The sequence below is a fragment of the Mirounga leonina genome, unplaced genomic scaffold (assembly GCF_011800145.1).
Source record: "Mirounga leonina isolate KUSES-001 unplaced genomic scaffold, KU_Mleo_1.0 Mir_454, whole genome shotgun sequence".
NCBI classification, from domain to species: domain Eukaryota; kingdom Metazoa; phylum Chordata; class Mammalia; order Carnivora; family Phocidae; genus Mirounga; species Mirounga leonina.
In genome coordinates this window covers 798,613-815,381 of record NW_023270763.1, presented here as the reverse complement: position 1 = coordinate 815,381, position 16,769 = coordinate 798,613, and the positions used below count along the sequence as shown (strand labels likewise).

Below are 16,769 nucleotides of genomic sequence, written 5' to 3'. Positions count from 1 at the left end.
AGACATTTTATATATATGTATACATAAGTATGTGTATATATGTGTTTGTGTGTTTATTTTATGTATTTTTTCTATTACTGTTTTTTTCAATATTTTTAAATTTTTTTTAAAGATTTTATTTATTTATTTGTCAGAGAGAGAGCGCAAGCAGGAGGAGTGGCAGGCAGAGGGAGAGGGAGAGGGAGAAGCAGCCTTCCTGCCGAGCAGGGAGCCCGATGCGGGACTCGATCCCAGGCCCCGGAGATCATGACCTGAGCCAAAGGCAGACACTTAACCGACTGAGCCACCCAGATGTTCCAGTATTATTTTCTTTAAAATGAAATTGTGTAATATTACACATAGAGTTCTATATTTTCCATTCTGTATCTGTAACACTATTCTCATTTATTTTAATTATTGAGTTCATTTCCATTTTGTTGGTTTATTCTGATTTATTTATTTAATCCTTTGTTTAATGTGTGATTGGATTGTTTCTGCTAAAAACCACACGTATGAAAAGCAGTATGTGTATGTTTGCAGATGCTGGTTATTAAATTATCGTCTCAGCTCCAAAAGCACATTTTGCACTCCATACTGTGGTCCTCACATCATAGCTTGTGGACCTCTGCAAAGTGCTTTTCTGTTTTCAGCTCCTTTTGGGCTCCACCCAAAGAGGGCAATGGGGAGACTGGAGCAGGTGGGGTGGGTGGGGGTGAGGTGGGATGGGGAGTGGGTGGTGGCACTTCTTCTTGCTCTCGCTGTTGCGGTCAGCGCCACCCAGCAGTGGCCTTCGCTGCAGCAGCAGGAGCTGGTTCAGTTCCCATGTCTCCCTCTAGGAATCAGCCTGTTCGCCGCTCGGAGGTCTCCCCTCATGTATTCTCCTGCAAATGTCCCCCCCCCCCCGCCAGACTTCCCCACCCATTAGGTGTCCTCCTTCAGATGTCCCCCCTCAGAAGTCTTCCCTTAGATGCCCTCCCCACAGATGGCTCCCTTAGATGTCCGCTTTCAGATGTTCCGCCTTAGGCATCCTCCTTCAGACCTCCCTCCCTCAGAATTCCTCCCTCAGAGGTCCCTCCTTCAGCTGTCCCCCCTCAGATGTCCCTCCCTCAGATGTCCCTCTCTAAGAATTCCTCCCTCAGATGCCTTCCCTTGGAGGTCCTTCCTCAGAGGTCCCCTCTCTGACCTCTTCCCTCAGATGTCTTTCCCACAGATACCCTCCCTGCGATGTCCTCCCTCAGAAGTCCTCCCTTAGATATCATCTCCACAGATGTCTCCCTCAGACATCCCCTCCCCCTAGACATCCTCCCTCAGAGGAACCCTCCCAGAGGTCCCAGCAGCAGCCAGTGGCCTCAGTGGAGGGCTCTCCACTACGTCCTCTTTGACATGCTTCCAGGTTCTGGTACGTCACCCATTTCTTGGTTCCCCTGTGGCACAATCCCACAAAGGAAATGTGTTTTAGAATTCACGGGCTTTTCTCTGTTCTTTTACGTGGAGTTCTAGATACTACCGTGCTTGAGAAAGTAGACATAGTCAAACACTTCTCAGATTGTGTGTCATTCCTTTTATGTGGTCCCAGTTGGTGCCTCTTCCACAATCCGAGGAGGCCATCCCAGACACATCGTGGTCCCCTCCACCCATTGGTGACTGAATGCCCTAGTGACAGGGTGCATGATGGTCACCTGTGGCCTGTGATGCTGCGGCTTCCCCAGCTGATGGGAAAGTAGAACTGGGGGATTTGACTTTCTTTTAACTTGTATATACCATATTTTCTGAAATACCTTTGTACTTCTTTAATAATGGGAGAGTGCTCTTCCCCCTTGGTTTAAAAATGTTGCATGGCCTGAGACCTTTTATTCCCCATGTATTTAGCAATTGACCTTCTCTGTTGCAGGATGGCAAAACAGAAGAGAAAAGTTACCGAAATGACAGAGGAAAAGAACAAAAAATTGAAGAAGGCATCCACAAAAGAGATCCAGCTGGCTCCTCGAGCCGTGTCGGGCACCAAGCGAGCGCACCCCGAGGTAGGCACATGTTTTCTGTTACCACCACGTTCTGAGCATTAACATTTTTCTTCTTTATTGAGTTGTCTTTACAATTGCTAGCATGCAGTTGATTAAAATGGCGTAAGAGATGATAAATTCTGACAAATTATTGCACATAAAGTAAAATTTGGTCAGGTATACATCATGCGGTGATATGGCAGGCTTTGCCTGTTCACGCATCTGTGGGTGAGCATCACTGTTGCTCGAGTGGGACAAGGTTGAATGTGGGTTTTGTTCCTATTTCCCACGCTTGCCTGTAAGCCCTGAACAGCCTCATTCACGTCAGTGAATGGGGATGGAGGTTTGGTCATAACAGCGTTCTTAATTCCTCAAACTCGGAGACAGTTAATGTGATTTGGGGCACATGTTATCATTTTATTTTTAAAGATCTGCCATTAGATGACAGCTTGACTAGGTCCTTCTTCAGTTCTTTTGAAGAAAGGTTAGAAACCACCTGACCTGGTCAAGGATGTGTTGCTGGCTAGTTGAGGTTGACTTTTGCAACACCAATATTTCAAGCTCTGTTTAGTGCTCCCGAGGCATTTATGCCCTCAGCAGTGTCCCTGGTAAGATTTAGGGTGACAGGAGGCTTTTTTTTTAAAGATTTATTTTATTTTATTTATTTGAGAGAGAGAGAGAGTGCACGCGCACACGTGAGCAGGGGAGTGGGCAGAGGGAGAGGGAAAGAGAGAATCCAAGCAGGCTTCACCCTGAGATCAGGACCCGAGCTCAAGAGTCAGACGCTCAACCCAGGCGCCCCGACAAGTGACTTTTTCCCTCACAAAATGGGGAGAGGACCACGGTGCAGCGGGAGGGAGAGGGGAGGACCCACCTGACAACCAGTCAACTCCCTGGCTGCGGGCCGTTCGAGCCTTTTCTCAGAGCAGTTTCAGGATGAGTGCCAGTGGCATGGGGCCCCGGGAGTGCGCTCCTGAGCCCACCGTGCCACGAGGATGCCCGGCGCGAGTCTCCGCGTCCTTCAGGCTGTGTGCGCCCAGTTTGTTGACTGTTGGTGCAGATCACTTGGGTGCTGCATCCGCGTGGGCATCCCTGTGCTTTTGAGAGATGGTGTAAGCTCATTCATCTCCCTGTGGCCACGGGAGTCCAGGAGTGAGAGGAGATGCTCAGCTGCTGCCCTGGGGGACCAGGGGGTGTGGGGGTGGGCAGGGAGCCTGGCTGGCTCTCGGGATTCTTGACTGGTCCTGCGTGCTCTTGGCAGAGAACCTACCAGGTCTGGCAGCTCGTCTGATCAGAGCGCTGCTCTACTCCTGTGTGTGGGAGTCCCTTGGTTTTCCCGGCGTTGGGGTCGGGAAAGCTGGCTGGCGTCACGGGCACCTGCATCTTGCTCTGAATGCAGAGGCTCCTAGCAAACTTGTGACCCTCCCTGCCCCGGGCCAACTCTTGAGCCCTGACTGTTCTGTTCTTCCTGCTTTCCAGATCCCAGAGGGAAGCTGGCATACGGAGCTCCCTGAGCTCCCATTCGGTGGTTCAGTCCACCCCTGGTTCTTACAGAGCCGCAATTACACCTGATTTTCTTGGGCTATTTCTAGGATACTTTCCTGCTTCTTCTAGACTCCTCCAGTTTCTTTAAAATAAACCCCATTACCGGGGCACCTGGGTGGCTCAGTCATTTGAGCATCTGATTCTTGGTTTTGGCTCAGGTCATGATCTCAGGGTCCTGGGATCAAACCGCCTGTCACGCTCTGCGCTCAGTAGAGAGTCTGCTTGAGATTGTCCCTCTCCCTCCCCTTTGCCCCCCCACCCCCACCCCATGCATATACATGCCTGCTCTCTGTGTCTCACAAATAAATAAATAAATCTTTAAAAAATAAAATAGACCCCATACTGTCACCCTGGTGATTTTAAGTTTTGTCATGGAACTTCCAGCTTTCCTTTCTTGATGATCTCTGCTTGCTGGCTGCCGGTCACAGGCAGGACCCACAGAACAGTGTGGGTTTATGGTAGGCATCAGCATGGGTTAGAATTTCTGCCTGAGATCCAAGGTTAAGTTCAGGTCATTTTTTTAACAGTATGCGATTGCTTTTTGTTATTAAAGTACATGTTGATTAAAATAAACTTGGAAAACAGAAGAGGAGCGGCTGGTTTCTCTTTTGATGACTAGATTTTTGTTTGACTTGTGACATAGTGGAGGAGGTTCCTGGTAGAGGCTCGCGCGCTTCTGCTTCCTTTCTGTCCCTCCGGTGTTGAGGCTTGGTGGCAGGCTGGCCCAGCCAAGGAGCAGGAGGCGGGCCTTGAAACCCACTGTGGCCTGCAGAGGAGAGGGAGTGCGAAACCGGGGCCAGCCAGCAGGGGTCGCAGCCTCTCTGCCTGCAGGCGGCTGGTGCTTGCCCCTTGTGTCTCCAGGCCCGGGAGGAATTTTAGGTCCGTCTCTGAGTCAGGTGCTGTGCTTGTGGGCTTGTGTCCTGAAGACCCCCTCTTATATTGTTGGGGCCAGTCCCCCAGGGAAGTGGAGACTCTTCTGGGAGGACACACCTTGGGCTCCGCTAATAAAAGTATCTCTTCACTCTGTGGTTCTCGTAGGAAATTATGGAAAAGCGATGTCAGGCAGTTTTTAGAGAGAGAACATTGAATGCTGCACCTAATCTTAAGGAGGGCGGGTGGACCGGGCCTGGAGAGCACATCCTATTAGCCTGGGAGCTCGTGGAAAAGTACTGTGCTGTCCCCCCACCGCCCTGGCTCCAGGATCAACCTCCGGAATCCACATGAAGAACAGAGAAGCCTGTCCCCACTTGGACCACTGTGTTGTCCTCCCGGGACCGTCCGTCTGGATAGGCCTGTGGGACCCTGTGTGGCCACTTCCCACAGCACAAGCGCCCTGGGCCTGTGCCAGGAGGGCTGAAGTTTCCCCAGTGCTCGCCGTCTGTGGCCCCTGGGGGCAGCCTCCTCGGAGCCAGACTTCCCACTGGTGGGGGGGGGGGCTCGGCACACCCAGTGGGCTCATCTTTGTTTGACTTTCATGCCCTCTGGAACATAGAAAGCCGTCTCTGCAGCTCTGGACACTCCGAACCTCGTGTTCCTCTTCACTCCTTCGTTTGCAAGGCTCACTAGCCCATTAACCTGCCAAGGCCCTTACGGGTCTGAATCTTGGAGAGGGTGTTTGTGATGTCCGGGGACGGGGCAGAGCCCTCTTGATGCCTTCCTCAGCGCCTTGGGAACTGGTTCTGCCTAGCCGGCCGCAGGCCTTACTAAGGACCTACCACCTGTGCTCTACCCTCTCCCGCCTTCCTGCTGGATGGTCGCCCAGGAAGTCAGGGATGGGGTCCACAGGCCTGTCCTCTTCCAAGGATGATGCCCTGGACCAGAGAGTCTCCACCCATTTCATGGCTTCTTGAAGCCCTCCTGTGAGCCTGGGCTTAGGGGCTGCACAGTCAGACCTTCCACGTTGCTGGACCTCTTCCACTGAGAGGGTTGCGAAGATTAAATCTTAGACAGCAGGTGTATTCAGAGGGGCTGTGGCCCCATTATCAGTTGGTAGAGGCAAGGGCAGGAGGTCATGGTGTTTCTCCTGCGGGTCTTCCCACCCCCGCTGAGGAGATACTCCATGATTTGGTTTCTGTCCCAGACACTGGGCCACACGCCAGGGAGATGGCATCATGCGTCTGCCCCCTCAGGGTCGGTCAGGCCACTGCATGCCTTGGGGAGCCTGTGGGAGGGGGTCCTGCAGTGCACACAGCTTTGGCTGTCTGGACACAGGAGGGGTGGCTGGTGGTGAGCAGGGGCCTCCTCCCTTCATCTCATGGGTGAGAACCCTGTGTTTGCAGAGCCCTGGAGTTATCATGGGATAGCTCTGGGATGCCACAGGCCCAGGTTTGGCTCTTGTCCTGGCTTCACACGTGAGTCGACCGGAGAGACTCGTGTCCTTGTGGGCTTGTGTCCTGGTACTTGCTCGGTTACCTGGCTAGCTGGGATAGAGAAGAGGCTCACAGCTGGGTTTCCTGCGTCTGGCTGCCTTTTGGTGCACATGAGGAAGCCTGGGACCGGGACCTTCAGTGTTGTCTGGCCTGGCCCCTTAGGGTAGCTGGGCGGGGAGTTGCCAGTCAGTGGGCGGCTCAGCCGTGTGCATTGGCAGCAATGCCTAGCACCGTATAAGGAATATACCCGGCTCCTTTTTGGCATCTGCTCCCACACTATAAATGTTGGTGATGTGCTTCGGAGAAAGATCTCGGATTTGTCGAGCAGACCGTCCCACGTTGGGAATGACAGTGCATTCCTGAAGTCTGCAGGGCATGGCGACAATAACAGCCACTTTTCTTCTTTCAGAATATAACGTGCTGCGCATTAGCCGTTTGGCTCCTGAGTTCCCAGTGTAGCCTCGCGTGCCCCTTGTGTTTCCAGGGGCTCTACGGGAACGTGGCCAGAGACAGCGGCGCTGGACGAGGCCCGGGCTCCGCGCTGCCACACTCTGAGTGGTCACAGAGTATTGCTTATCTGGAAGGGAAGCACAGCTACTCCATATGGACCATCTTTTTTCCTTCCTTTGTAATCTCGAAAATGGGATAGGAATTACCACCATCAAGCCAACAAGCACTTTATAAAACCATCAAGTGAGGTTGTGAACTCTAGGGCCTTGAGAATTTGCTCAGAGCCAAAATACTTCATTCTGATGGTATTTTGCCTCAAGAAATATTACTGTCTGGCAGTAGATTTTTTGTTGTTAAGCTAGTGGGGCTGAGGGGATGCTAATCTTTATAGGCAGCTCCCTGGGAGCCTAAATTGTTTTTCTAGCAGAAGTTCCCCTCTGCCATTGTTTTGTTTTCCACTTGGTGACTACTGAATGCTAAGTTGTCAACCAACTGGAGTTATAAACTGACCGGCTTCAGGGCTGAGGGAGTTCAGAGAAAAGGGAGACCCAGAGAAGTCCATGATTGCCCTGAGGCCCACGGTAAGCTGGTGGGAGGCCGAGATCCCCTTGTCCTGTCTCGGCGAGCTCGCTCGAGCTCTGCTGCCTCCTGAGTTCTTTCCTTCTGTGGCTGAGTAATACTCCCGTGTCCTGACCACATATTTGTTTCTCCACTCACCAGTTCGCACACATTTGGGGTGTCTCCAGTTTGGGGCTGTAATGAGCACACTGTGAATATTTGTGTGCAAGGCTTTCTGTTTTCATTTCTCTTGGGTAAATTCTCAGGACTCAGGTGGACCATATGGTAAGTGTGTGTTTACTTTTTTTAAGAAGCTGCTAAGCTGTCTTGAAAGTGGCCCCACCACTGTGCATTCCCACCGGAGTGCCTGAGGGTTCCAGATGCTCCGTGTGTCTGGCCATACTTGATACCATCAATATTTTTAATTTTGGCCACGCTCAGGAATGTAGTTGTATCTTACTGTGTGTGTGGTTTTTAAAGACAGCTTTATTGAGGTATAAGTGACGTGGAGTAAACTATTCGTATTTAAATCATAATTTCTTGTGGTTTCACTAGCATTTCCCTGGTGGTGTGAGCATCTTGTCTGCCTTCTCGCTGCCGTAAGTTATCTTTGGTGAAGTGTTTGCTTGCCTCCCTTCTCCATTTTTGTTGGATTGTTTTCTTACGGTTGAGTTTTGAGAGTTGGTTACATATTTTGGATACAGGTTTTCTATCTGATTTCTGTTCTGTAAGCATATTTTCCCTAGTTTGCAGCTGCCCTTCTCATTTTGTCAACAGTGGCTTTTGAAGAGCAGAAGTTCCGAATTTTGATCAAGTCTAATTTTATCAGTTTTTCTTTGTGGTTTACACTTTCTGTTAACAGGTCCTTTGGCTCACTGTTTCCTGGAGGTGCTTCCCAGTCCACCTGTGTGGGTCTTCCTTACTGGTTGTAACTCCTACTTAGCATCTCCCTGGAGTGTGTAGTGTCCTCACAGCCTCCCTGGTAACGGTCCTTTACCTTGTTTCTGCATTTACCTGTGGACGCCTGCCAAGTGCCCGTGTGTCCATTGCGTTTGTGTGACTGCTTCTCTTGGGTTCACACCTGGAAATGGAGTGGCGGGTGGGAGGGTCGGTAGGTGAACACGTGGTGCAGTGTCCGTGGGCCCCACTGCTTCTGTGTCTGGCGATCTGGTGGGTGCAGAGTAAGACCTGTTCGTTTGTTTAGAGAGTTGGGGGGCAGAGGGAGAGAGTATCCTCAAGTAGATTCCCTGCTAAGTGTAGAGTCCCAACACGGAGCTCCATCCAAGTAGGGCCTGTTTTAATTTGTATTTTCGTAATCTCAAGGGACTGAGATGGTTTCTAGTCATTCATTAAGGATTTGTCTTCTGCCATGAATTTCCTTGTCACATCTTTTGCCTTTTTTTAGAGGAACTTTTTGTTGTTGTTGTTCGTGTATTACACATACTTTCTCCCAGTTTGCCTTTGATGGTGATGCTCTCCATGTGTACAGGCAGATGTCAGATCTGTCTGGTATTGGGGCGCCTGGGTGGCTCAGTCAGTTAAGTGTCTGCCTTCGACTCAGGTCATGATCCCAGGGTCCTGGGATCGAGTCCTGCATAGGGCTCCCTGCTCAGCTGGGAGCCTGCTTCTCCCTCTCCCTCTGCCTGCCACTCCCCCTGCTTGTGCGTGCTTGCTCTCTCTCTCTCTCTCTCTGTCAAATAAATAAATAAAATCTTTAAAAAAAAAAAAAATCTGGTATTGTTTTCCCCCTTAAGATAAAGGCTGCCTTCTCTCTTCCACAGTTATGAACATATTGTCTTATGTATTTTTTCTAAGTTTTGTTGCATAGTAGCCCATTAAGTTACCACACCGTTATTTATTTAACTTGCTTCTTGCCACACTGTGTAATTCTTCAGTTTTTAAAAGTGTGTTTTAAGATTGAATAGAGTAAGTATGTTTTGGGGACGGTGTTCTTGGCCTTTGTCACATATTTTTTTCTTTGTATGAGTTTTGGCATCAGCTTTCAGGTTTCATGAAAAGTCTTTTGTGGTTTATTGGGGTAGTTTTTAAGTCCTTCATGTAAGTTTCATGCTTTTTTCTGAGGAGATCTCCGTATCTGTCCAGGAGTGAGTGACTTGGACAGGGTTCCTGTCGCAAGCACAAGGCAAACTCCATTGGTTGTTTTTTGTGTCACATAACGTCAAAATACAACTCGGCGGTGGAGGCTGGTTTGCGAGGAGTCCTGCTGTTGCCTGCACTGGACACCCCTGGGCCCCTTGGGGCCCGCTCTGGCCACCCTGCTGTCCCTGCTCGGCCACGCAGTGTGCCCCTCCTCTCCTTCCGCCCCACGTTCCTTTCTGGAATTGAGCTTCCTGGCCCGACTAACCTTTTAATTTTCTTCCACTCCTTATTTTCTCACGTCCTCCGTGTTGACCCCTCACTGGACTTTTCTACAACTGATCAAACCTAGCGGCAGCTTGCTGCGCTCAAGTCAGGACGTTTAACTTACTCAGCAAGTATGTGTTAAAAATTGTGTTTTGTGCTGCTACAGATACAGGTTTTATTTAATGTTGAATTAACATGTGTTTTCATGTGTAAGAGGTCGTCGCACTGTTCATTACTGTACGTATTTTTCAACCAACTCTAATAATCTAATAATAGATCTGTTTCATAAAGGAAGGTGAATCAGGCAAGGTGATCTTCTGTTGTTGTGGTTATGAGGGTTGCGGTAGAGTTTAGAGGGCTTTGGGACGGTCTCCTGTTTGTAGTAACCTGCACTGGCTTTTCTCACGTATAACTTGTAGCAAAACACACAGTATGTAAAACTGTACTTTTTTTAGATAGAGCCTAGTTAATTTACCATGTTGCTTTATATCTGGGTTTACAGTCACATCAGTCACTGTTAGGGTAGAAAAATCGCACAAAACATGAGAAAACCCAGTGATGGCTGGGTTCTGACCCTGGGGGGTAGGTAGTATTTCTCACTGATTTCCTCCCATTTGCCTTAAGTAGCAAACGGTGAATGGACTGTCCCAAGAAGGGGAGCCTGACGCAGGCCTGATCTTGGGTTGGGTGTTTCCAGAAGAACGGAAGGGGCCTGTGTCTGCGGCCATTTTTCATCTCAGTACGTGCTTGCAAAGCATGTGGTAAAGTTTAACATCCGTACAGGATTAAAAACAATCTCGGGGCACCTGAGTGGCTCAGATGGTTAAGCATCTGCCTTCGGCTCAGGTCATGATCCCAGGGTGCTGGGATCGAGTCCCGCATCGGGCTCCCTGCTCAGTGCGGAGCCTGCTTCTCCCTCTCCTTCTACTGCTCCTCCTGCTTGTGCTCTTTTGCTCTCTGTCAAATAAATAAATAAAATCTTTAAAAAAAAAAAAAAATCTCTCAATCCCCTCTCCGAAATAACCCTTTCCCTCTAAAAAAACAGTAACGGTTTATTACAAAATCAGACACCTCTTTTTTTTTTTTTTTAATTTTTTAAGAAGATTTATTTATTTATTTGTCAGAGAGAGAGAGTGCACAAGCAGAGGGAGTGGCAGGCAGAGGGAAAAGCAGGCTCCCTGCCGAGCAAGGAGCCCGATGCGGGGCTCGATCCCAGGACCCTGGGATCATGACCTGAACTGAAGGCAGACGCTTAACCGACTGAGCCACCCAGGCGCCCCAGACACAGCTTTTTATATCTTACTTCAGCAGAAAGGTGCTCACAGAAAGGTGCTGAGGAGATTTGGGGTGGCTCTTCCTCTGGGCTCTCCACCTTGGGGGGCCCTGGCCTTTGAGTCCATCCTCTCATCCTGGGAGGCCACCAGAGCTGAAGTTCTGACTTCTGGGCATCTGCAGATCGCCTCAGGACAGAATGGCCCCCATGTCCTGCCATGACTCTGGGTTCTAGCTTCTGGGTACCACTCAGTTTGGGCCTGGAGATTCCCTACTCTTGTCAGTTCTTTGACGCTTTGTGAAAATAGTTGGTTTTTGTACTTTCGCCAGCGTTTTGGTCACCATGCCTCTCCCACACCTCAGAGAGTTGATCTAAATCAAATTAGGGCTTGGGGCCAGCTAGGAGATGTCTGAGGCCTCGTGGGCCGTGTGGTCTATGTCACTGCTCAGGCCGCACGTGTGGAGCAGAAGCAGGGCACTGGCAGTATGTAAGCAAACGGCCACGGCCACGCCCAAAGAAAGTTTATTTACCAAAATAGGCGGGCACGGCCCTTGGCCCAGAGTTTGCATTCCCCTGGTCTAAACAGTCTAGCCCACCCGTGCTGGGCCCTGGCCCACACCGCTGCTCCCAACCCAGATTCGTTCCCTGCTCTGGAGCAGTCCTCCCTGACGGAGGTCTGGCAGCTTAGGCTGCAGATCTTTCGGCCCCAAGTTCCTGGGTCTCCACAGTATGAAAGGAAGCCCAGGGATTGCACTTTGGGTAAGGGATGGCCCTTATCGGGGGTCCTGGGAAGGTTGACAGGCCTCTGGGTTTGTCCTAGGGACTGATGAGGGCCCTGTGTTGTTGCTGCAGGGGGAAAGGTTACCATGGGCACCGCCACACAGAGGGCTGATTAGAAAAAGAATACGGCGTCTGTGAGCGGCAAGAGAACATTTGATTTGAAATATAAAATTGGTATCTACATAGACAGGAAGCAGAACCACCAATTGGTGCTAATGTGGCGAGCTTGGACACCTGCGCTCTCTTCCGGACACAAGCCCCGACAGTCCAGGCTCTAGCCACCTGAGTCCCCCGGTCTGTGGCTCCTCTGTCCCATGAGGAGGCTGCTGGCTGAGATCCTGGCTGCAGCTTGTTGGGGGAAGCGAATACAGATCCACAGAGCACAGAAATCTCAGAGGGAACCTCGCCTCAGGATTTTAAAGGCTGGTGGTACTGCAGAGGACAAAACCCATCTGGACTCTCTGCTGCTCAGCCTCCATCTGGGGGCGGTTGGGGGGCCAGGTGTCCTGACGACCGTTGTGAGGAGCTGGCCTCAGGGTGGTGTAGGTGGTTGTGTGGTGAGTCCCTGAAGCTGCCTTTAAATCCTCGAGGGGCTTTCTGGTGACAAAGAGGGCTCTGCACTGCTCATGTGTGAGCCTTCTTACTCTCTTGCGGTCGGTGAGCAGAAAGCACAGGGAGGTAGATGCTGGCCTGGAATGAGGCGGTACTTTTGAAAGTCAGAGTCATCAAATAAGAGGTAGCGAGTTCACCTGTCACTGGGCACGCTCCGGCCAACACAGGGTGGGTGTGTAGGGCTCGCGCTGGGAGGGTTCCTGTGGGGAGGGGGATGGAAGTGGGTGCCATGTGAGGCCCCTTGCAGTACTCCAGACCCTGTCCCGCCCACTTTGTGTCCTTGTGGCCCAGGGTCGTGGCTCAGGGCCGGGCCTGCCTGTGAGGAAGCCTTGTTCCCGCTGGGAGCCGCCTCTGGCAGGTGGACAGGGCCGGCTCGTCTAGAGGGCCTGCTTAGAACTGTGCCTTTGGGGTGCTCACTTTGATGTTTTCTGAAAGAGTTTATTTTATTTTTTATTTTTTTAAGTAGGCTCCAGGCCCAGTGTGGAGCCCAGAAGAGTTTATCTTTGATGTAATTGCAGATACATAGTAAATTGCAAAAAATTGTCGGGAGGTCGTCCAGTGTGCCTTCTGCCCAGTTTCCCCCACTGATCACAGACCACAGTGTCAAAACCAGAAATGGACATGGGCACAATCCACAGAGCTCATTCTGGTTTTACTAGTTCTGTGCGTACTCGTGCACGTGCACTTCCATGTGTGTTTGTGCGCACGCTCGTGTGTGTGCGTGTGCTCACGTGGGTGCCTGTGGGTGCACGTGCAGCTTTATCACCGGTGTAGGTTGCTGGGGCCACCACCACAGTGACGGTGGGACCCTCCCTGGGACCCTCCCTTTCTAGCCATTCACTCACTGAACGAAGGGCATTTGGGTTGTTTCCAGATCTTTGCTTTTACGAATAAAGCTTTTATGAACATCCATGAGCACGAGTTTTCATTTTTCTGGGGTGAGCACCCAGGAGGATAACTGCTGGGTTGTTTGCTATATGCACGTTTAGTTTCTGAGCGAGCGGCTGTCTCAGCTTACGTTCCCACCACCATCTTGCGCGAGATGAGCCCCTCCACCTCCTCACCAGTATTTGGTGTTTCTCTGGTTTTTATTTCAGTCATTCTGATGATGGTGGTGCTCACAAAAGTGCCCTAGGAATTAGGAGAGGTGAAATTAAAACTTGCTTTTCCAGCGTTTGGTGATGTGTGCCCCTGGCTTGGTCAGTTCTGGAAACTGCCAGTAGGCTGGTATTGGGGCATTGTCCTGGCTTTGTGGCGGGGCCGTCCTCCTGGGTCCAGGTTTGATGTGGCCTTCTCTGCCCTGCCCCTGTGTGACATCCTGTCTCTTTCTCCAGGAGCTTTTCGGGAGTGGCAGGCCTCACTGGGCATCGTTCGGAGGTGGCTGGGACCACGGGGTCTGTTAGGTTGGCCTTGAGTGTTTGTGTGCCCCTCAGTCTCTACAATGGGTTTTCTCCACTCATTTGTCAAGTCTGAAGAATTGCAGAAAAGTTGGAAGCCAGTCAGCTTTCCCTGCTGCCATGGAGACATGGCAGTCCTCATTCTGGGCCAAGGAAAACAGGATCCTCCCCCCACCCCCAATCCAGCTGTCGGCACATCCACTGCTAATGCTCTCACTGCTGCTGGGGCCAGCCAGCGAGATATTTGTAGCTTTGCTTCCTTCTGCTCAGCAGAAAGTAACTCAGCAAAGTGGAATTTTAAAAAAGCAATGTTTGTTATTTTTCCTGAGTTATACATGACCAGTGTGAAGAAAAAAAAAAAAAAAATTACAGGAAACAACACGGAAGAAATCAGAAAGACTAATTCTACCATCCTGAGATAACCCTGGTGAATATCTTGGAGTATATCCTCAGTATTTTCACAAAGGATGTATTTTCTGTGACCCACATCAGCCCTGGGCGCTATAATTTGTTTTTCCTGTTTTCTAGTGTGACAGAAAAGTAGCTCACGGTTGCTTTAATTTCACTTTCCTTGATTACAACCATGAATGGTCATTTCCATGTACATACTGGTCATTTGCTTTTGTGGATGCCTGTAGGGTTTGTTTGTTTGTTTGTTTGTTTGTTTTTACCAGTTCTGTTGCAAAGCCTGTCTTCTCTGTGTTGATCAGAAAACTTGCTCCTTATGCTAAGAACTCTTTGTCTTTGCTTTATGCTTCAGATAGTTTTCTAGTCGAGTTCTTCTCGTTTCTGTTGCTCTAAGCAGACAGCCCCTCTGCCTCTCCCAGACTGCAGGGCCATCCTGCTCCCTCCGGGCTCTGCACTCCCAGGCCTCTGCACAGACTGCCTCCCCACACCCTGTCCTGCCCTGTGCCCCCTTGGGGTTATGTTTCTCCAGCCATTACAGGAATTTGAGGGGCGTGCAGTGAGGCGTCCCCTGGCTGCCTCAGAAAGCCGGGGGCCTCCTGGTTGAGGTCTTGGGGACTGCGAGGCAGGCAGTGGAACCCCTGCTCCTGGGCTGCATCTGAGCGTGGAGGCCTGCTCCACCCCGCGGCTGGAGGAGACCCCAGATTTTGACAGCCGGTTGTTTTGCTTTTGATTTGGAGAACAAAGGCAAAGGGAAATGTAGATAAAATTAAATTTCCTTATAACCTGCAGCGCATTGACAGATATTTGAAACAGGCAGGATAGAACATTCCTCCAGGAAGCGCCCCATCTTATAGTGCCTTGTTAGAGGGAAAAACAACCTTAGCTTGACAGTAGCTAGGCCTCCAGGATCCTGGGAGTCTTCTTTAGCATAGGGAAATCCTTTCGGAAACTTCCCTGTCTTTATGTCCCCCAAGATAAGAGAATGTAATCAGCTGCCCCTCACAATCGGTGGCAGCAGCAACCCGTTCTGCCTGGGGGTCCTGTCCCCGCGCTTTAATAAAAACCACCTTTTTGCACTGAAGACTTCCCAGGAAGTCTTTCTGGGCTGTCAGCTCCAAGCCCCAACATCTCCACATCAGTTTTCACTGGTGATGAGCGTTCTTATATATGTCTGGTCCCTCTAAGGCGTTTCGAGGGGAAGCAAAGAATGGCTGTGTGAGGATTATGAGCACATGCCATTTTGGGTGAATTCCTCCTACAGGCCAAGTACTTGGCCCACTGCTTGAGCCTCTCCCCTGTTGCCTCGGAGTGCCTGGCAGCCAACTCACCACTGGTTGGTTGGTCTGTTTTGCTCAGCCTCCTGGCCGGACCGGGCTGTATTGTGTGCCTGCCTACAGTCCCTCGGCCCTATGAGACCAGCTCTGGTGTGGCCCCCACACTGTGTAGTGCTGGGGCATGAGTGGCATTTGGGGAGCCGATGCTTGTGGTTTGGGTCCCCTCAGAAGAAGGAGGGAAGGAGGGAACCGGTTGCCTGGTAGACAGAAAGGTGTCTTTGCTGGCGTCTGCACCAGGTTATGTGCAGGACCTTGAGATGTCGTCACACATGGAGCCCGGAAGCCGGTCCCAACCAAGGGTCTGGTGGTGGGGAGAGGCTGTGATCCTCAGCTCCAGTCCAGGCTCTGACGCTCACCCCAAAACTGTGAGCGTCACTTAAACGTTCTTAGTTTTCATGCCTGGAAGCTACACTCACTATACTTGAGGGAAGCTGTGAGCCTGCATGCTGACCTGGGAGTCGGGTGGCATGTGAGCTGTGACCGTTAGGAGAATGAACTTGGAGTTAGTAGCCATGTGGGAGTGACCAGAGAAGGGCTCCATACCATTTGTGTAGGTTATGTTCCCAAGGTGACCTGTTGGCCCACGGTTTTCAGCCTGTGATGAAATTTGAGGTAATACGTACACACACACACACACACACACACACTATATACATATGATTTCTATCAGTCTGGTTGATGGGCTGACATGAGAAATACCTCCTGCTTCAAACACATAAACATGCTTGAAGAAATGTGCCAACAGAATTATGTGACGTAACTAAAAGCAAGCAGTGTGCAAGAAATAAAGAAGCTCAAAGCCAGACTGGTGAGCAAAGCTGGAGCTGGTGGCCCGAACGGCATCAAAACTGGGCCTCCACTATAAGGGTGCTGTTCTTTTTTTTTTTTTTTTTTTAAGATTTTATTTATTTATTCGACAGACAGCGAGAGCAGGAACACAAGCAGGGGCAGAGGGAGAGGGAGAAGCAGGCTCCCCGCCGAGCAGGGAGCCCGACGCGGGGCTCGATCCCAGGACCCTGGGATCCTGACCTGAGCTGAAGGCAGACACTCAACGACTGAGCCCCCCAGGCGCCCCTATAAGGGTGCTGTTCTAACAAGATGGCCACGCGAGGTGTGTACTCATGTGCAGATAGTGGAACTGAGCTCCTGCCCCAAAGCCAAGAGCCATGGGTCCTTCACACATGAGTTAGAAAATCCTACCCATTGGGCAGACATAGCAAGAAGCCAGGGTGGGTGAAGAAAGAGTCTGTGACGCAGAATTAGAATCCCAAACCAACGGTGTATGTCAGAGCCAGACCCAAATTTGCACCAACCCACAGCATGGGAGCCCCTGGTCAAGAAACTCACAAGGAGACTTGTTTGGACCAGTGGAATTCACAGACCCTCCAGCAGGGACAAATGCAAACCACCCCACGGGGTCTCCCAAGGAGAACAGCCCTCCTGAAAAAGCACAGTCCGTAAGAGGAAAGACCTGTCCTCAAAGTCAGCAGGTAAGGCAGGGGACAGAATTCATAAGAAGCACAAGGCAGAGGGCCTGGAAGAGTTTAAATGGGCTTAAAGTGTTTGGGGGATAACGGGAGAGTCAGCATTCTGTCCTTTTTCCCTCTAGCCTGAGAACAAATGGGAAGAGTTGAAAGGAGTCAAATTGAAATAGTAAAAGTAAAACTCTCATCATGGAGTTACGGGTGGGTCAGACCGGG

At 50.6% G+C, this 16,769-nt stretch overlaps 1 protein-coding gene across 1 annotated transcript in view; it reads left to right on the top strand.

The window, feature by feature from the left end:
- Positions 1 to 16,769, top strand: part of CUNH7orf50 (chromosome unknown C7orf50 homolog) — a 128,884-nt gene that overhangs the window by 7,759 nt on the left and 104,356 nt on the right. The window contains exon 2 of the mRNA XM_034988227.1: positions 1,871 to 2,000. Coding sequence (XP_034844118.1) covers positions 1,872 to 2,000 — 129 coding nt within the window. The 5' untranslated portion in view covers position 1,871. The remainder of the gene's footprint in view (positions 1 to 1,870; positions 2,001 to 16,769) is intronic.